Source organism: Morus notabilis, unplaced genomic scaffold (genome assembly GCF_000414095.1).
Source record: "Morus notabilis unplaced genomic scaffold, ASM41409v2 Scaffold45, whole genome shotgun sequence".
Taxonomy (NCBI): domain Eukaryota; kingdom Viridiplantae; phylum Streptophyta; class Magnoliopsida; order Rosales; family Moraceae; genus Morus; species Morus notabilis.
In genome coordinates, this window is record NW_010366164.1 from 152,550 (window position 1) to 174,445 (window position 21,896).

The 21,896-nt window shown below is 35.3% G+C and overlaps 2 protein-coding genes across 2 annotated transcripts; both read right to left on the reverse strand.

Annotated features, from left to right (window-relative positions):
• Nucleotides 1-259: 259 nt before the first annotated feature.
• LOC112093850 (WD repeat-containing protein 13) lies at nucleotides 260-11,912 on the reverse strand. The gene is made up of 12 exons (XM_024173183.1): nucleotides 11,403-11,912; nucleotides 10,591-10,700; nucleotides 9,907-9,976; nucleotides 9,553-9,700; nucleotides 9,335-9,472; nucleotides 7,770-7,909; nucleotides 7,278-7,325; nucleotides 1,690-1,800; nucleotides 1,417-1,598; nucleotides 1,132-1,253; nucleotides 702-778; nucleotides 260-612 (listed from the first exon to the last, which is right to left on the reverse strand). The coding sequence occupies exons 1-12, from the start codon at nucleotides 11,595-11,597 to the stop codon at nucleotides 502-504; spliced, it is 1,452 nt and encodes a 483-aa protein (XP_024028951.1). The 5' UTR covers nucleotides 11,598-11,912; the 3' UTR covers nucleotides 260-501.
• Nucleotides 11,913-17,047: 5,135 nt separating this feature from the next.
• LOC21410047 (purple acid phosphatase 2) lies at nucleotides 17,048-21,016 on the reverse strand. The gene is made up of 8 exons (XM_010109540.2): nucleotides 20,582-21,016; nucleotides 20,255-20,458; nucleotides 19,601-19,712; nucleotides 19,099-19,328; nucleotides 18,608-18,746; nucleotides 17,938-18,158; nucleotides 17,641-17,762; nucleotides 17,048-17,525 (listed from the first exon to the last, which is right to left on the reverse strand). Exons 1-8 carry the CDS (start codon nucleotides 20,765-20,767, stop codon nucleotides 17,327-17,329), a joined length of 1,413 nt encoding a protein of 470 aa, XP_010107842.1. The 5' UTR covers nucleotides 20,768-21,016; the 3' UTR covers nucleotides 17,048-17,326.
• Nucleotides 21,017-21,896: the final 880 nt, after the last annotated feature.

The window sequence follows — 21,896 nt, forward strand, 5'->3', positions numbered from 1 at the left end:
ATTGAGGAAAAAAATAGAAACTAGATGAATACGTGTAATTAATCTAACTAAAAAATAATACTAATAATCACCTAAAGATTGTTTTGAAAAGTTGCAGCGTACAAATCAAAATTCCAAAAAGATTTGTTTTGAAAAATTTTAGGGTACAGATCAAAATTCCATTTTTAATTAAAAAATAACACTAATAATCACCTAAAGATTGTTTTGAAAAGTTGTAGGGTACAAATCAAAATTCCAAAAAGATTGTTTTGACAAATTGTAGGGTACAAATCAAAATTCCAATAATGAGTTGAATTTCACGTCAAGCATTTCTTATATGAATAATACAGCACTGAAGAATACAAGACTTTTGATGTCTTATACTAATGGGTGTGGTAATAATACATCACTTTAGTGACACCCTAAATGGTTAATCAGTTTCTGTAAAGATAAGCAAAATGGAGAATTGAGACTCCAGAGGGTATGATCTTGTGTGACTAGCTTCTATTGTATACATTTGTCTTAAACTGTCTTTGATCTCTTCCACGCAATAACCGTGCCATAAAAATCAGATGAGGCCAACAGGTTTGCTCCATGGTTCCATGCAACATCCATAACCGGAAACCGATGGCCCTAACATTCGCATATTTTTCAATCAGTCTCAGTCGACACCAAACTCAGATGAGCCAATAAAGTATTAGTACAAGCGGATAAAGACGAACCTGCAACTTGTTTACGCATGTATGCTTTGGCCGAGTTAAATCGTAGAAGTAGACATTTGAATCCTCGCTTCCCGCAACTAACCATCGAAAGAGAATCACGATGTCGGTGAAATGAATAAACTATGGTCATGAAATTGAGACAGAAGATTCTAGGAAGTTCTCAGCACATGACAAAATAGTTGGAACCCTTACATTTCTTGATATAATAAATCAAATTTCAGTAAGCGTTGTGACAAAATTTTAGCAAGACTATATCAAAGCTAAGGCAGAAAGAAGTAACAAATAAAAACGGATACAGCTTCTTTCCACGGTTCATTCATGATATGCATAAACCGTTTTACGCAAAGCTAAAAGATTCCATATCCAGAGGCCGTTTATAACTTCAGATAGCAAAACAAGTTACGACATCTATACTGAGCAAAATACTAACCAACATATTCTCCTTTCTCAAGGGATAGCAAAGGACAGAAGGAAGCCCGAATGCTGTGTATTCGAGGAGTTAATTTGAGTGCGCAACGAAGAGTCAAGTAACCTTGTACTTCAAGAGCAACACTACAAGAGGAAAAAAAAATGGTTACCAGTACTTAAAAAGAACAAAAAAGCAACAATGCATAACCCTAAGAGCATGTCATTAACACTAAGAGCAACATAATAAATAAACTTTTGTTTTTTTCGGAGGGGGAAACAGAAATCAACGATACATGTGCTGACAAACCTAAAGAAAGACAAATATCCATCTCGAGTACACGTCAACAACACAGGGCCACGAGCCAAAAGTGAGAAACTTCGGTACTGCACAGTTGTGACAGGAGATTTTTGCCTGTTGCTAATTCGATATCGATGAGAACGGGATAATGCTCCTGTATGAGAGTTCATACTTACAGAGTATATACAGCCCTACAGAAGTTAGCTCAATAGATTATCAATAAAGGAGGTAAAAATCCATCAGATGACAAGATAATAAATGGAGATATAAGCTTGGACTCACCAGCGAATCACCACAAAAAATGAGCTGACCGGTGTGATCATGATCCATAGAGGTGACTTCACTGTCTAATACTGTTTTGTTAATTATCCTCCCAGTGCTGAAATTGAACACCTGGTGTATAGGGCAAATTGCTATCAACTAAATATGGTCCACAAAATTCATCATATATAAGACCAAGAAATGCAATATCCCGAGCCCATTTCTATCTGAGAGCATAAATCAGAATCAAAGTGTCCTATTAAAAACAGAGAATAGGTGTTTTTGAATGAAATTGAACTTCTCTACAGTATGCTCTATTACACAGGAATATAAAGTTCCCTGCTTATGTATAAATAAGGTAACTAATCTACCTAATTAAAGAGAAATAAACAGCTAGTAAATATCTCCTAAAATCCCTCTTTGACAACCAGACTATACTATGACAGCCTATCGACATTCTATATACAGTACATATTGATTACAATTATTTTAGGAATCTTCCAACACTCTCCCTCAAGCTGGCGTGAAGATGTCATTCAGAGCGACCTTGCTGATAAAACTTTCGAACTGTGCCTTGGGAAGACCCTTGGTGAGAATATCCGCAACATCGTTAGTGGTTGGTATGTAAGACATGCATATCACACCACTATCCAACTTCTCCTTGATAAAGTTTTTATCCACTTCTACATATTTTGTCCTGTCATGTAGAACCGAATTGTGTGCGATCGAGATTGCTGCCTTCTTGTCACAATAGACCTTGATCGGTGTAGGTATAGGAACCCTCAATTCTTCCAAAAGTCTTTTTATCCATAAAACTTCACAGAATCCATGTGCCACTGAACAAAACTTGGCTTTAGCACTACTTCTTGCTACCACATTCTGTTTTTTACTCCACCAAGTAACCAAATTTCCTCCAACAAAAGTGCAGTAACCTACTGTGGATCTTCTGTCACTTACACTACTTGCCCAATATGCATCTGTGTAGGCCTCTATATGAAGGTGATCTCTGTTTTTTAAGAGAAGTCCCTTCCCAGGAGTTCCCTTGAGATATCTTAGAATTCTGAATACAGCGTCAAAATGAGCAGTCCCAGGTAAGTGCATGAAGCATAGCTTACCACACTTACTACAAAAGCTATGTCAGGTCGTGTGTGAGCCAAATAAACTAGTCTTCCAACTAATCTTTGATATCGTTCTCAGTCAACTATTTCATCAGCAATGGCTGGTTCTAGCTTCAAATCAGACTCAATCGGAGTATCTACTGCCTTACAGCCAGTCATGCCTATTTCTTTAAGTAAATCGAGAATATACTTTCGCTGGTTTATGAAGATGCCTTCCTTGGATCTAGCAAATTCCATACCCAGGAAGTATTTTAGAGTTCCCAGGTCTTTGATCTCAAATTCAACATCCAACTTCTTCTTCAAGTTGTTGATTCCTACAAGATCGTCCCCTGTCATGATTATATCATCTACATACACAATCAAGATAGCTAATTTACCTCCAGTTGAGTGTTTGAAGAACAATGTATGATTAGCTTGGCTCTATGTGAAGCCATGCTTTCTGACAACATTTCCAAAATGCTCAAACCATGCTCTTGGGGATTGTTTTAGACCATACAGGGATTTCTTCAGCTTGCACACTTTACCCTTCCCAAGACATTCTTCAAATCCGGATGGTAGATCCATATAAACTTCTTCTTGCAGATCTCCATTTAAGAATGCATTTTTGACATCCAACTGATGGAGATGCCAGTTGCAATTAACTGCAAGACAAAGAAGTATTTTGATGGAATTTATCTTAGCAACAGGAGCAAAGGTGTCTTGGTAGTCTATACCTTGAGTTTGAGTGAATCCCTTTGCTACAAGTCTTTCTTTGTATCTTTCCACACTACCATCGGCTTTACATTTCATGGTAAACACCCATTTACAACCAACTGTCTTCTTATCGATTGGCAGGTCAATCACACTCCAAGTGTCATTCTTCCTAAGAGCATTCATCTCTTCTATTACTGCCGATTTCCAATTCGGATCACCTAATGCCTCCTGAACAGTTCTTGGAACAAACAAATTAGAAATCCTGGAGACAAATGCTTTATGATTGTCTGACAATCTTTCATAGGACAAATACTTAGTGTTAGCATATAAGATCTTTTTAGAGAGAGTTTGAAAAAGTCAAAGAGCTTTTTATTTAGTTTGTTATTTTCCGATTATATAGATTAAGAGTTATCAGTTAGAGTTTAAATTCAAATAAAGTAGATTAGCTAGTAGAAATCTTTCTACCGTGAACCTAGGAGAAGATAATAGACTCGGTATTCAAACCCTAGTCTATTTAAGTGTACTTTCATTCGATTAATAAAAATAAGGCAGTTCAATTAACCTGCGTTCACTTAGCAATAGGATGTCTAGTGCAAATTCGTGTTCCTTTCTTAGAACTATTGGAAGATAAAGATCATTTGAGGATGAATCAGGCAATTCAAGTGATAGAGAAGGAGTAGGAAGAAAGGATGGATTACTTTGAGTGGTTGTAGAAGAACCATTACTCGGTGAATCATATTGAACATCCGCTGGGGAAAAAACTGCTGTAGTGTCTTTGTGAAAGATCATTTGAGGATGAATCAAGCAATTCAAGTGATAGAGAAGGAGTAGGAAGAAAGGATAAAGATCATTTGAGGATGAATCAGGCAATTCAAGTGATAGAGAAGGAGTAGGAAGAAAGGACGGATTACTTTGAGTGGTTGTGGAAGAACCATTACTCGGTGAATCATATTGAACATCCGCTGGGGAAATAGCAGGTGATGTAGTGTCTTTGTGAAAATCTCCTTCGGGTATAAACCTGAAGTTCGGAATGAGGGATACTATGGCCCGTTTGGAGTACTTCTCCCCTTGTCTCCGATGCAACAAAATTAGGCAAAGTAAGATTAGGAAATTCACAAGTTATTTGTTTATCAAAAGTGATTAAAGGCATTGACTCAGAAACATTTGGCACAGGTAGAGTTATAGTTTCCCAAAAATTATCTTCCTCAACCCCTGAAGAGAATTTTTCTGAAAGAAAGGTTGGTTTTCAACAAAGATTACATCCATACTCTCAAAAAAATTTCTTGTGACATGATTAAAACATTTATAACCCATTTTATTAGATGCATATCCGATGAAGACACTTTTTAGATTTTGGATCCAGTTTGGATCGAAAGTTATTTGATATGTAAACATACATGTACAGCCAAAAACTTTCAGAGGTAGATCAGCACTTAACCGAGATGTGGGAAAAGCTATTTTTAAACAATTTAATGGTGTTTTGAATTTCGAAACAAGAGATGGCATTCTATTTATCAAATAACAGGAGGTTAGAAGAGCATTACCCCAAAGGTACTTAGGAACATTCATTGAAAACATGATGGCACGTGCAACTTCAAGCAAGTGTCTATTTTTCTTTTCGGCAATTCCATTTTGTTGCGGTGTATCACGACATGTGGATTGGTGAACAACACCTTTTTCCAAAAGAAATGTTCCCAAGTACTTGTTAAAATATTCAGTTCCATTATATGTTCTTAAAATGCCAATCTTAGTCTGAAATTGATTTTCAATCATGAGGAAAAAGTCTCTAAAGTGTTGTTAAACTTCGGATTTCTTTTCCAACAAATATACCCAACATACTCGGGTATGATCATTAATGAATGTTACAAACTACTTTTTTCCAGAAAGTGTGTAACCTTAGATGGGCCCCAAACATCACTATGAAATAAATAAAATGGTTTTGATGCAAGATAAGGTTTCAAAAGAAATGAAACTTGATGATCTTTAGCCAAATGACAAGCCTCACAATGTAACTTTGAACAATCATTCCCTTTAAACAATCCAGGAAATAAATGTTTAAGATATGGAAAACTAAGTCCTAATCTCCTATGCCACAACATTATTTGATCATAGACAAAGGTTGAACTACTACTACCTAATCTCTGAGCTTTTTTATTCCTAAAAGAAATCTCATCAAAGTAGTACAATCCGTTTATTTCCCTAGCAGTTCCAATCGTCTTCCCCGAGCTCTGGTCCTAAAAAACACAATGGAAAGGAAGGAAAAGAATAGAGCAGTTAGAATTTTTTGATAATTTGCTGACAAAGAGAAGATTACAAGCAAGTTTTGGAACATGTAGGAAGGAATTGAGAGTGATTTTTTTCAAAAATCCTAACATGTCCTTTGCCTGCAATTGGTGAGAAATTACCATAAGCTATTCTAACATTTTCAGCACCTAAACAAGGGAAATATAAGCTAAACAAATGTGAAGAACTTGTCATATGATCAGAAGCCCCTGAATTGATGATCCAAGGGCCGGCTTTTGCAAGAATAGAAAGTACTAAGGGTTTCATGAATAGGATTTCAGCAACTTAAGAAGCTTAAGCTGACTGTGCCATGGAACCGACAGGAATACTAGGTGATCAATTGGATTTCAGCAGCTTAAGAAGATGGTCTAACTGCTCCTTACTTCAGGAGAAGACTCGGCTTTCATTTGCAACGAGGGGGTTCTGCTCACTTGGCTTGTTTCCCTTGCCATTGGACGGAATCCTCACCTTGGCGAATTTCTCCAAGTCGCAACGTTAACTCGTACACTTGGGATTGATTCCCGAGGTCGGAATACATCTGTGACACATTATCCCACAGGTCTTAGGCGGTGGAGTAGCACATGTAATTGGCACCAATCTCCTCGGCCATGGAATTAACCAACTAGGTCATTACCATTGAATTTTCAGCATCCCAAATTGCATAAACCGGGTCCTTCACATCAAACTTCTTTGCATCTCCTATAATGTAGCCGATCTTACCCCTTCCTCTGATGTACATTCGGACTAACTGTGACCATTGGAGAAAGTTGTCTCCATTGAGTCGGAAGTGGTTATCTGTAGAGGGTGATTTTCAAATGGCTTTTCAACACTTTGGAGTTCAGGCCGCAATGACGATGACTGAGACTGAGTGGATTCGGACGTGGTTTCAGACATTGTCGGAGGAAAGAGCAGGTTCAAACCCTAGGATTCTTTCTCCGCTCTAATACCATAAAAACAGAGAATAGGTGTTTTTGAATGAAATTGAACTTCTCTACATTATGCTCTATTACACGGGAATATAAAGTTCCCCGCTTATGTACAAATAAGGTAACTAATCTACCTAATTAAAGAGAAATAAACAGCTAGTAAATATCTCCTAAAATCCCTCTTTGACAACCGAACGATACTATGACAGCCTATCTACTACATTATGACAGCCTATCGACATTCTATATACAGTAAATATTGATTACAATTATTTTAGGAATCTTCCAACGCCTATTGATTTTGTTTATGAGGACTGTGTGCTAAGCAGTAACGTTATGTTCGGCTAGTTGACATAAAAGCTTGCATGCATGTATGTAACAAAAAATACATATATTTATTTATATTTGATTCCATATTCCTTTGGAGGTTCTAGGTTTGGAATTAGACATATTATTGCAAAACCAAGTAATTGAGGGATTCTTTGCAAAATTAACTCGATAACTCAAAGATGGAACATCCCATAAAAACTTTTGGAAACTTATTTTGGTTTACTCCAAGATATAGCAATGAACAGAATGACGAGACTACCGTAATTTCTTTCTTTGCATTGCCAGCTGAAAGAAAGTTGTTATTTACCTGCATCAAAGAAATTGAGAAAAGAAAAGGGAAACCTTTATGGCATATGAAGTCACAAATTAGCAAATGAGACCAAACAATACATATCTATTATAAATTTCTGCAGCTCTGTAATCCGAAGGAAGACCAAAGGCGTTAAGAACAGGTTTAACTAGTGAAGATGGAACAAGATTCAATTCCAGGAAGATGGGAGATAAATAAAAGAAAGAAATAGGGGAGGAATGAGGAGCCTTAACAATATTTTACGTGTAAACAATGCAATTTTCACAGAATTCTATTTCAATTCACCCAACGAAACTTCAATAAGTAGGATCAGGCTAGCAAGGATGATGGTACAAAATTCGAACATGTATGTTTACTAGACTTACGAAGATAATAAATTTACAAGAGGGGGGTTTTAATTCTTAAAGAGCCGAATTACTTGATGATTTAGTGTATACTTACAGGATGAAAACGAATGCACATTTGTGAAGAAACTCCATATATTACTCGAATACAAAGACCTTTTGATATCTCCCATACTCGCAGAGTCTTATCCACTGACGATGATGCAATGTACTGATTGTTGGATGAGAAATCAAAGTCTGGAAATAAACAATAACTTCAAATTAACTTCTAATCTGTAGTGTGCCTCTGAAAGATTGTAGTAATTTCAGGCATCAACCTTGACGTACAACAGTAGGAAAGAAAAAGAGAAATGTAAGAGAATTAAAGAAAAAGAGAGAGTTTACAACTTGAGTTGACCTCGCAAATGTGTATACAAAACTCACGCCAATCTAACTTTGAATTCAGAGAGAGAAGAAGACAAACAAGAAGGAGACAATCCGAATATTCAATGCCATTAATCAAGCATTTAGTCTAAATAGCAATGACAATCTTTGGACCAATTAGGAAATTAAACTTATAACTACTTATTATCATATCGATCTTTCTCATAGTCTATTCATGTTTCTTATCAAACCTTTTATTGAGGTAATTTGATTAATTAAATTATGCCTCCATAAAATAAGAATCTGCTAAAAAATAAAATAAAATGAAACTGTAGTGACATGCCTAAAAGGGGACAGTAACAAGAGAACTATTCAATCCAGATCATATGCAAATCATTTAACCAGCAAATCATGTAATCACTGATGTCAAGTTTGCCCTTCAACACTAGTGGTTTCTTCTCAAGTCTTATCATTAGATTTTGAGCGGTAAGATGCTATGTTGTTTTGGAAGCTTAAATTGTTAGCCCGTTGAGAAGAAATCTACAAAAAGTATTTTTTTAATTTTTATTTTAATTTTTTTGTTGATAACCATGGCGCCCTAAGGCTTTGCACCAACTAATCCACGGGATCTATGCAAAGCACCCTCTCCACACAAATTATGTAAATGCCAGGCCTTCAGCCGGCGGGCATGGCCCCAAGGAATTGACAACACTCAATGAGAATCGGACCTTAGACCTAATGCTTCCTGAGGCACTAAGTCCAAGTGATTCACCACTGAGCCAACCCCTTGGGGTTATCCACAAAAGTTTATGAACAAAAAGGATCTTAGAAGCACAAACTTTAATACCTTGATCCCTTTTTTGTAGTAGCATTAGAGGGCAGCTAAGCGATGGGCACAATATTAGCCTTCATTGAAAACATTCAATTGACAAACTAACTTGAGATTCTATACAAAGAAAGTTAGCTTGAATTTTCTCCATTGGAAAGACGGGGATGAACTTTGGAGAAAATTCAAATTCTATTATTCGTGTTTTTATTCCATTTAATAATAGAAACTATCTACTCTGGCACCACATTTCTGCAGCAGTAAGATGGTGCTCGGTAAACTCAGGTCAAAATATGCCATCTATTTATCTGGATGAGTGTTTAAGCTTGTTCCAATCTAATGACCATTGATTGGTGTTGAAAAAATTAAGTGCTTTTAACACTAGAAAGCTACATACACCAGCCAAAAAGGAACAGAGATACATTGTCCTATGACACAGATGAGACAACAGAAGCAATACCAGTTAATCCAACCTGTAACATCTTTCGTATGCCCTTTCATATGCTGGATGATTGAAGGTGGGTCCGATACACTGCACACTGTCAACGTTCCATCTGATGCTCCATATGCAAGTAGATCAGAACTCATGTGACCAAACTTCAAAACCGTAACTGCAACAGAACTAATCAGGTTTCTTCTCACTTGAATTATACAGCAATGGAGCCAATATTTACACTTTAAGAAAAATTACCCGAGGCTTTGCTCTGATCAAAGATGCAGTGCATTCCTGCAAACGAGTATGGAGGTTCAACACCACGGAATCGTGGGCGATCATTATCACTAGCAGTTGAACTAAAACTATTTCTGCGACTTGAAGCTGGATTACCACTTTGCAGGTCCTGCAGTAAAGAAACCATGAACTTAATTTTAGATGGCACAAGAGAAAAAGAAGAAGAGAGTCCAGTATTGTGCAAACAAAGCCATCCTATAATTCACTAGAAACTCTACTTAATATGAATGCTCAAGTCCATAGACAATGTTCCAAACAAAGGTTTGAAAACCGTTAAGGTAAATAATTCAGATTCTATAAAAGAAGTTGCCATACCCTGGAAGAACTCCAGCTTTCCACATCAAACAACATGGATAGTGGACTTGGAGGTTGAACCCATCGCCCACTGATGCATCAAGCAGTAAATTATCCTGATGTCAGAATTATATGGAAACGTGATTTTAAAAGGCCACTTACAAGTTAAAAACTCGCACAAAGATTAAGCCTCTTAACAGTTTCTGAGCATTGGAAAAATATGATAGTACCAGAAAAGCTCAATAATTGATAAAAAGGCACAGAGACAAACAAATGAACAAACACATGACCAGTTCTGAGACATATTCTACCAGAGGAGAAATCAAAATGTACTTTTAAATGTTCCCAGTAGGTGTAGCTTAAATAAAAGTCCCAGGATGTGGAAAACCATCTTCACTGCGTAATATTCCTAACCATGACAAGTCATTTTCCTTTCTCAACCCCATAAAGAAGAAAACAAACATGGACATTTAATAATGATGATAATGATGACAATGATGATTTTCATCGATAAAATCATACAAACTACGAGTCTCCAAACAATAAAATCACAAAAACAATCTCTCTCCGAGTCCAATCTACCAACACCAATATAGCCACAACCTCAACACAGATAAACAGAATAAAAATTCTCGCTATCACCATGTAAATTGCAGAAGATAATTCTATGTAGTCATACTCTTTTTAAGTAAAATTGCTAGCAACCTGTTTCCGGGAGTGCTATTAACACTTGGTATTTGCATATTTTCCCAATTCCTTGGCCTGCAAATGTAATTATGATATGCCACATAACCTTTTCCATTGCATCGCCAATCCTTCACCACAAACCAGTATAGGAAGTCACTAAATTGAGCTATGGGAAAGAAAAATAACATAAATATTCAAGGAAAAACCAAGTCCTTGAACAAATCTACTGCTCAAAACATGCAAATTGACCAGGATTACATTATCAAAAAAAGGTCAATTGGTAACAGTAGTAACCATCTACAAATTTCAGAAGCCCATTATAACGTACTTCCCCTGTCTGGTCTCATGAATAAATATTCATATGCACATAAAGTGATAAGTGTTGAGAATGCAGAGGAAAAAGAAAAAGAGGAAGCCCTCTAAAACCCTTCCTCAAATCCCAAATTAAAAAAAAAGAAAAAGAAAAAGAAATTATCTTGTTGCCTCCATCATACAATCACTTATAAATGCATAATTGCATAAAGGATCTCTCCCATTTCGCTCGAAATGATCAAAACCGAGACTAACGAACCTAAGGGTCCAATTTCCTCCTAATTTCTTTCATCAACAAACAATCATAACAAGACCAAGACATCTCCAAGCAAATTTTCTACCTCACACTCAAACCACAGCTTGCTTATCCACTCTTCAAATCCCCAGAAACAATCAGATCATATCGATTTCCCTAGACTAATATTACAGAAATCCGAATCGACATTTCAATCATAGAGATTCAATAAGCAGCTAAAACCTACAAAACAGAAAACAAGCTCAAAACAAGAAGCACATACTCTCCGGCGAAAAACGCCGGACTCGGCCTTGCGATGAAGCAGGAGGCGACGAATTCCGACGTACTCAGGATCGGAATCGGAGCTCTTGGGCTGAAGCAAACAGCTGAACAATTCCGGATCTACATTCTTCCCCTTCTTCTCCTCCTCCACCACCACCTCTTGTGGACCATTCTTCTCGCTCATCTGCTCCGCCATTGTCGAAACGCTTCCTACAAATCCCTCATTCCGAGATCGCTTTCCTTACTCGAACGAGCAGAATTCTGCAGCAAATCAGATGTTCGTTTGAGATTGAGGTTGATGAATTTGCCGTTTCGCTTTGAATCGTGGAGCTTTTATGGAGTACGGTAAAGGTGATTACAGAAGTATGGAGGTGTCGGGAGTGTTTGGACGGAGAGAAAATCGTAGAAATGATTTAATCGGAATTTCTTTCGTTTTCCGCGATAGGAAAAATGACCTAGCGCCAAAATGCCAAAGCGGTGTTGGCAGTTGGAAACTACCAGACTCTTTTCTTGCGACAAATGAACATCTTGTAATAAAATTGTGCAAACGATATATGTCGTTTATAGTTAGACTGAAAACGACATCTAAGAGAATAGGAATATATCGTCTACCACAACTGCCAAACGACGCAAAACGGAATTGTCATTGTTTGCCCACTGGGAAAACGTCTTGTAGTTTTTTAAGTAAAAACGACAACAAAGAGAGACCTCAGAATGAGACGATAGAATTTTCCCCTATTTCTTTTTATTTATTTATTTATTTGCTTTCTTGAGCCATCAATGAATAAGTTGTAACCCCGTTCATTTCACCGATTCAAGTTTAGAATTCGAGTTTTACTACAGTAAAAAGCTCTCAGAAACAGTCATATTTAACTTTTTTACTACAGTAAAAAGCTCTCATATAAAGTCACATCTCAACTCGAATTAAAAATTCGAATCAGCGAACTAAACGGGAGACTTTTCATTTCTCGATTTATTTTCTCTTTTACTTTTTAATCCACGTGCTTTTTCTACAAAAAATGCTTAAAGGTATAAGAGATGTTAATAAGCACCACAACTAGGGCTGGCAATTTCGGACACGACACGATGAAACGATACGAAAACGATATGAGATAAATGGGTTTGGACCCACAATTATTAATTGGGTCATTAACGGGCTGACACGAATAACATGAAAATAAATGGGCTAGATTCATATCAGTCCGTTTAATACGGTTAACCCATTTAGTTATACGAGCTATTATTGGGCCGACACGGCTGTTTATTAAGCAAGTATATATATATATATATATATATATATATATTCCTTCGGTCCTTCCTCTCGCCCTACTTCTCTTTCACTCATTCTCTCACCCGCCGCTATCTCTTCTCCAAAGTGCTCCGCCGCCGCTTGCCCGCAAGGTCTCCAGACAGCTCCACCACCATTTCTTCTTCTTCTTCTTCTTCTTCTTCTTCTTCTTCTTCTTCTTCTTCTCTTGACTCTCTTGACTCTCTACAATATCCCGTCAAATTCGGCGTTGGGAAAGAAAAGGTCTTGCTCTTCTCATTTCTTCGCCAGATCAGCCTTTGTGAAGTTTTCTTCTTCTTTGTCTTTGTCAAATTCGGCCTTCGGGAAGTGAGATTCTCAACTCCGTTTCAGGTATTTCCATGCCAGATTCTCAGCTTAGGTTTTTTTCCTCATGTTCAAAAAATCCACTTCTGTGTAGATTTTTTATTTATGAACTTTACATGATTTCTACATCTAGCTGATGCTATCATAGGGTACTGTGGTTTGAGTGTTGATTGTTAGATTTAACGTCCAAGGGATTTAAACTGGTTTGAGTGCTTTTTTTATGGTTTGAGTGTCTAAACTTTACATGATTTCTAATCGCTGCATATTATACCCTTTTCCTTGTGTTGATCTTTATTGTTGAATTTTATCTCAATGACAAAAGATTGTGCAAAAGCTGGGAATATAGGACAAATTTTGCATTGCTTCTACTGTACTCTATAGTAATTGTTTCTGGTGTTTTGGTTCATCTGGGCATAGTATGAATGCCATTGAAGAAATTCAAAAATGGTAGTTTAGTTTCACTTGTGTAGTCTTAAACTTTCAATTACCATAAATTCAAAAATGGTTTTTGTTGCTTTGTTGATACATTTGGACCACTCTCTCTTGTTGCATAATAATGGTAAGTCGGTCAATATCATTGTAGAGGCTTATTGAGAGATATAGTTTGACAAATGTATGAAATTGAGGGAAGGTTTTGTGATTCTGAAATCTATAAGAGAAGCACTATTGAATTTGTTGGCAAGCACATTTCCTCGCATCATGATGTTGTTTTGTTGGTTTTGTGATTGAGTTCTGATTGATTCTTTATTTTTTCCCCATTTTTAGATGGATGATTTGCAAGATGGTGTTGAAGTAAATTTAAAGTCAAGCAGCGCTACTGCATCCGCCACTGCTACAAGTGATGCACTTATTGCATTGGAGTTGAAGGAGGATGTTGAGCTTGAAGCTAATTCCAAGAATCTGACAAACAAATCCAAATGCAAAAGGAAGCATACTTTTGTTGTCTGGAACCAGTTTGAAAAGCTTCCAATGGGTGCAAACCAGGAGCTAAAAGCCAAATGCAAGGAGAGTGGTGTGGTGTATTTGGCTAATAGCAAGAATGGGACTGGAAGCATGCGATGTCACATGCAATCATGTGTACGTAGAGACACATGTGACATAGGCCAACTATTGATATCACAAGACAAAAGGACTCTAGCATTGAGTGCAAAGAGGTTTGATCTTTAACACTTTCGTGAATTGATAACAACAACAATCATTTTGCATGACCTTCCATTCTCCTTTGTTTGAATTTTGCATCCTGAGATAACTTTGGTAACTAGAAATACTTTAAAGGCAAATGTCCAAAAAAATGTTTTCTCGGGAAAAAGCAAGAATAAAATCTATGTTGGATTTTAGCCTTGCTAGAATTGTTTGACATCTGACTTGTGGACTTCCATAGTTACAGATGGATATTTAACATTGATTGCCTAAGTTATTGATAAAGATTAGGTATTGTAGAAGAGGATTTTGAATTTTTACTTCATGCCACCACCACATACTAGTATTGCATTGTTTGAAAAACTTTATGCATTATTGTGTGAGTGGGGAATTGAATACAAGGTTTTCACTCTTACTTTGGACAATGCCTATACTAATGATGTGTCTGTTGATCTGTTGAAAAATCAGTTGATTGAAAAGAAAATGCACTTATTTCTGAACGTTCTTTTTTTCATATTCGTTGTTGTGCCCATGTTTTGAACGTTGTAGTGCAAGAGGAGTTGAAAGATATTGATACAATGGTTAAAAAGATTCGTGAGAGTGTGAAATATGTAAGAGGGTCCCAAATTAGAAAGAAGAAGTGTTTAGAATGTGTAAATCTTATGGGTCTTGATTCTAAGAGAGGTTTGAGGCAAGATGTACCTATAAGATGGAACTCCACATTCCTCATGCTTGACAATGTCTTGTATTATCGACGAGCATTTTGTCATTTAGAATTGAGTCATTCTAATTACAAGGACTGTCCTGATCCATATGAATGGGAAAAGGCCGAGAAAATTTGTGAATTTTTGAAACCCTTTTATAATATCACTTGTGTTTTTTCTGGAGCTAAATACCCCACTGTAAACTTGTACTTTCCAACTGTGTACACATGTTATTTGTCATTGAAGTCATCCGAGAGAAGTGAAGATGCATATTTGTCTGTTATGGCAAAAGAAATGCTTACCAAGTTTGAGAACTACTAGAAAGATTTCAGTTTGATATTGGCAATCACAATAGTGCTTGATCCTCACTACAAGTTGAATTTTGTAGATTATGCTTATGGCAATGTTTATGGAATGAAAGGGTCATCTCAAGTTTTAGAAGTTAAGAGAAATTTGGACCTGTTGTTTGTTGAATACTCTAAGGGCAAGGTTTCTACAACAAATGTTGTGACTTCACTTCCTACTCCTATTGCTAAGAACCCAGCACAAAAGTTTTTACAGAGGCAAACCAAAGTATTGAAGGTAATAGTTAGTTTATGAATGTTGTTAGCATTCATGGTAAATATTTATATATTGATTTTGTTAATTTAACATTCATTGTTCAATATTAATTGTTCTTTATTTGTCTTTTTCATCTTGTTTTATATCTTTGTGATTGTAGGAGTTCAACAACTTTGAAAGCCAAGAGCAAACTGGTATGCAGAAATCAGAATTAGAGGTTTATTTGAATGAGCCAAGAGTACAAGGGAGTGTTAAATTGGATGTTCTTGAATTTTAGAAAGGAAACCAATTTCGCTATCCGGAACTTTCTTGCATGACTTGTAATATCCTAAGTATCCCAATATCTACTGTAGCATATGAATATGCATTTAGTGTTGGAGGACGAGTATTGGATCAATATAGGAGTTCACTTAAACCTGTCGTAGTTAAGGCATTGGTTTGTACTAGGGATTGGCTATTTGGAGATAAAGGTTTTTTTTTTTTGTTTATTTATTGTATTAGCTTATGTTATCTTAAGTATTAACTATATAACTTATCTATTATGTGTAGAAAACAACAAATCAATTCGTGAAGCTATGGATGAAATTACTGAAGATGTTTTTACGTTGGATATTAATGAGCTAACTTCTGGTTCATCTCAAAATTCTCACAACCTCAACACCTCAAATGCAATGGAAGATAACATAAATTTCCTTGTGGCATGCCCATGCTATAAATTTCCTTTCATTAATAAAATGTTTTCTTTTTCTATGAATACATTAAAGCAATTGGAAACTAATTTTGATTTTTGGAGCGTCGTTGCGCATTCAACCTCAAAGAAGATATTTTCCTATATATATATATATATATATATGTTTGGTATTTAGATATTTTTATATGTGTTGGTTATTATGGAGAATTGGAGGATTTATGTTTTTCTTATTATATGCTCGCATGATTTTAACTATAAGTGATATTAAGTAGTCAATTAATATTAGTTTTGAATACAATATAAAATTCCAGTATTTTTGTTAATTGGGTCATAAATAGGTCATAAACGTGTTTTTTTTTTCGTATCGACCCATCACGGCCCCTTTAGTAATCGTGTTCCCGTGTCGTGTCGTGTTAACCATGTTATTAGTAGTTCGTGTTTAGGTTTCTGACACGTTTATTAATCGTGTCGTGTTCGTGTTTACTATAATCGTGTCGTGCTTGTCGGCCCAAACACGACACGTAAACACAAATTGTCAACCCTAACCACAACAAATAAAATGTGAGCCTCAATAATGAACTCATATTGTAGGACTAACTTTTTGTTAGTGTGTGGTGTTTTTATAAGGTTATACTTTCTAACTCATGGCATTTTAGACTTGGAAATAGTAGTGAAAAATCAAAAATAATTAACGCTAAGCATAAACAAACTTACAAGCAAAAAAAAAAAATGTTAGAGATCTCAATTTTTATTCTAAGTGTTTGAGATCAATTGATATGCTATATATAAGTTGCATGCTCTTATTGATAGGCGGTAAAAAATTAATCACAACAATTAATATAAAAACAATTATATCTATTAATAAACTAATGACAACTCATCACCATATGAATTGACAAAAAAAAAAAAAAAGACAAAAGCTAGGACCCCTAACACTATTTTATTAGAAAACTCTCAATCACTTTTTCATTGCAAGCAAACGCATTACATGACACATATCAAATTAAAGCTTAAAGCTTAAAGATATGATCTTAAGACGTTACAAAACCATTGTACAAGGCTACAACAGTAATCAAACAGAAAAAGGCAGACCACAAAGGGCTGAGGAAAAGATTGAAAATCTTATCGATAAAAAATTTTAAAATGTTTGTGCTATTATATTGATGAAAATACAAATGTTTATGTTATTTTCACACATTTATTTTCTCATTCATTCATCATTGGCTACTTGTGGTGGAATCATCAACTTGATGCCAGTGTCTGTTGGAAAACCACATGGAATCAGCTTCCACCGCGTTTCCGTCTTGGTTCCGGTGCCAACCGTAGTACGCATGGGTTCGGTTTTTGATGTCGAAAATGGCGTGACCAAAACTGGCCTCACGGTACGCTGAGTATGCTGGCTGTGGCTCTGTCATGCTGCAGAAACAAAATAAAGACATGCAAGTGCTTAATAGTGTCACAAAGTAGAGCAAAAATTTCAGCAGAAAAGATCAATGTTATTATAGAAAAAATGATCTTATGATCTTCTCACTTGGTTGCTAAGCCTTCAAGATTTCCTCCGTCTCCAATGGTTATGTACACAGGTGCAGATTGATCTTTCACAGGAGAGCAAATTCCATTTACGACATTATAAGCTATGTTGGACACACGTTCCTGTGGTTATTATGCACAAGCATCAAATACCGAATTTAGGAACTTCGTATGACAAAAAACCGTTGCAAGTGAGGCACTAACACTAGTGCAAAACTTTTCTTGGTCCCTTTAAGATCTACTCTATTATAACCAAATTTTCATTCTTTTAGTTAAAATCGAGATGTGGAGAAATTACAGAGCGTTCGTAAGCGTGGACATGACCAGCGAATACCACATCCACTTTGTATATCACAAACCATTCCTCATACATGACTCTCATGGTTTCTCCTTCCATGTAGTGGTAGTTGTAGCTGTTATACCATGGAGAATGCATTAGAACTATCAACCATGGCGTCTCGCTCCTGTTAACCTTAGGTAGCTCATCTTTGAGCCATCTGTACTGTGGTGTGTATTTGCCTACAAGAATACAGAATCCAAAAATATTGTTAACCAAGTCAGGAATTGACTCGATCTTCCATTGCCATGAAAGGTTTTTTTATTACTTTTTTTATGTCTTCTGAATGATTCATAAGAAAATTCCATCACTCGTGGGGTGTTATACACTGATCTCAAATCAATTCCACCACTGCCTTAATCCAAATAGTATTAGAACAGTTCAGATTATATCATTGATTTTTCAAGTAGCTATTGTCAAGTACTTGTAAGTGTTTTTTATTCTATGAAAATAAAAGTTAATCAAAACAACTTAATGAGGCATCCGCGGTTACTAATCTTCCAATCACATTGTCCCAGTTGAACTGCAACAGTTTGTAGTAATGATTTATCTAAACTCTACTTTTGTGAACACAATATATATATATATATATATATTTATAATATATATTTACTGAAAAATATATTCTTACCATATGCAGAATATGAAGCCAATACAATGATGTGAGCAGAAGCCCTCTTGATTGAGTACCAGAAAGGAGCTGTACTCCCTGATGCTTTATAAGGCATGTGATACCGCTTAGTATAAGGCTTGAATGGTTTAGTTTCTCCCTGCAAAAACAAAAAAGTAACGAATCTGGTTCCAAAAACTCTCCATTCTTTGTGTTAAACTTTGTTAGGAATTTGAAAATGACAAAAGGAAATTTTAAATCAACAATACAAGCATCATGTAGATATTAGATTCCAAGTTCATTTCAAAATCACACTTGCAACTTTCCCATGACATAGGACAGTGAAAAATAGCTTAGTATAGAACAACAATATCATGTGATTTTAAGATTCCTCAAGAAGTAAAAGATGTTAGCACAAACTGCAGAATCAATTTTGGAAGTTAATACAGAAATGACAGCTTCTAAGAACATAAAATTCGGATAACTATGGAGATGTATGCTAAGGTCCTCACAATTTCAGGAGCAAAATCGATTTCATGATTTCCCGCAGTCCATATCCACGGTTGATAAGCAGTGCTTCTCTCCACAAATCTTCCCCATGCATCCCATCTGGCATTATCATGGTTCGGATAAGTATCTGCGTAAGACAAATCCCCAACAAAAAGTACCGTTTGCCCCTTCTGCAGATTTGATTCGTAATGAGTGAGTGTCCTATTTGAATCGAAGCTCTGACCAAGATCCCCTGCATATGAGAACCAATGTTAAGATGCGCAATTCTCACATGTAGACACCGAACAAGTAGGCCAAAAAAATCATTCAAACAAAGAAGCAATCCTACATTTTTAAGTCTTCTGGTAGTAAGGAAATAACTAAGTTTAGCCTATCCAAAATGACAAACTTACAAAGAGAAAAAGAAACTCATGTATCCAATTGGTGAAGATTTTATTAATCATGGATATATCTGAATCCTAATGCTATAGCTAATTGCTACCTCAATTTTTCAGTACCAATTACCTATGAGACCAAATGTGTAAGGGACATCAGGGCCAACTTCTGGGGGAGTTGTGAACCAGAATTTCCTCTCAGTATGACCAACTCCAACCACATAGTAATATTTGGTATTGAACTGCACAAAAAGAAATAAAATAATAATTACTAGAAATAAAATAACCAAAATCAAATTTCATTATTGTTTGAATGTGTTTCACCCAGGGATTCTTCAGTTCCCTAATTTTACTAATATTGGGGACTTAGATTTTGAGGATGAGGTAAGAGAGAAATACAGAAAGTCTGAGAGGCGTGCGGTAATCTTCTGCTTCGTTATAGTGAAATTCTATATCAATTGAAAGTGAGCGTAGTCTCAAGATAGATCATTACAAATCATGTGTGTACTTTTTTGTCTTTCATTTGTATTTGTTGCTTTCATAAATAAAGGATTGGGGCGCTTAAGCCTGTTTGTTTCGTGAGTTAAAACTACAGTTCAAACCTTTTTGCTTCTCTTGCGATAAATTCTATTCAAAACTGTGAACCAAACACGCCTTTATAATCCGCAAAGCAATTCAAACCAAATTTCAGAACATAACATCACAATAGCAGAAGAGTTAAGAACCTAGCATATGCAATATCTATGCAATATCATTATATATATGTATATGTGTGAGTATTTACCTCCAAATTTCTGATGGTGCAATGATGAATATAACCAGAAGTGTAGTTGTAGAACTTATAGGTAGTGAATTTTCCCTCAGCCACCTTCTTTTGCTTTCTATGCCATTCACTCCAGTAAAGCACTTTACTTGAACCCGGTTCTTCCACAGTCACCCATGACACAATCACTGCTTTTCCCACTTGGTCTCCTTGTGTGATATGAACCTTAAATTCAACAACAAAAAAAAAAAAAAAAAAAAAAAAAAAACCATTAAAGCCATAACTACTAAAAATCCAAATTTGACCAAAAAAAGGTATTTTAAGGAACATATTTTTCATTTTATGTACCTGTTGAGGAGCATTATAACCATGAGGAACTTGGAAAACGTCACTGTCGAGAGGCATATCATTGGTTTTCTCAACTTTTCTAACGAAAGTGCTTGTTTTGCCTCCATTGCAAAAAACTGCAATATTCAGAAGAAGAACCAAACCCAGTAGAAAAACTACAAAAGAAGATGAACCAAAGAGACCCATTTTGATCTTATCATAGAAAAACCTGCATTTAGAAAAGATTATTTATAATTTGTGTCAAGTTTTGTTGGGCATAAAATGTGGGGAATATTCAAAGCTATAAAGGAATATACAGATTAAATGTCAAAGAGTTGAATTCTAAATTGTTATGGGTTTCCCTTGGATTTCTCTGACAGTTTGTTATCTTCTGTGAATTAAAAAGAAAAAAAAAATTTTGGCGAAAAAGTTGACTTTGTAGTCATATCATTGGAAATCGTGAAATGAACGTGTGGTCATGTGTGAACAAAAGCCAGCATAATGATTTCGTATCTTACCACATTTAATAAAAATAAAAATAAAAAACATTAATATGCAAAATATAATTATTGAAAAGTGTAAAAAAAAAAAATTTTGTTTGTCTAAAGATTGGCCGGAGACATTTAGTTTATTGATTAAAATAATTTTTTATTTATGTACATTTTTTGTGAAAGTAAACTTGTATTGTGCTGTTATTTTTTTGTTTTTGTTTGAATACAAGTTTCCTTTAAAAAAAAAAAGATGCAATGTTTTTCTATTAAATACTTAACAAAAATGTTAGTTTTTGTTAGTAAAATATATTATGGAAATTGTAGCATGGCAAGAATGGAATTAAAATAGGGTTGTCTCTTAAATTTGATTAAATTGACCGGTTGTCAGTTGTCTTATGAATTTTTATTTATTACGAATTATTTTATGATTTTAAAATAATTTGTAATTTAAAAGAAACCCCTTCGTAAATTTGAATAATTGGCTATATCGTAATTTAAAATTACAATTTATTTCATTCAAACGAGTTTAAGTAATGTGTACAAAAGTTTTTTTATTTTTTTTTATTTTAATCGTTGTCATCGATTCAGGGTATTTTGCTATTCTTTGTTAAATTTAAAAGTAATTTTTTGAAATTAAGAGTTTTGACGAATAATTTGTTAATTGTGAAAAGTTCTTTTGTGTCGGATACTTATATGAAATTATTATGAATTTGAGATATCTTGCGTAGTATATAAAAAAAAATGAAATATGAAACGACATCTACGACCTACAAATTAAATCTATAAAATGTGATCAATAAAATAATAATAATAATAATAATAATAAGCAATGATGAAAAAAGTGT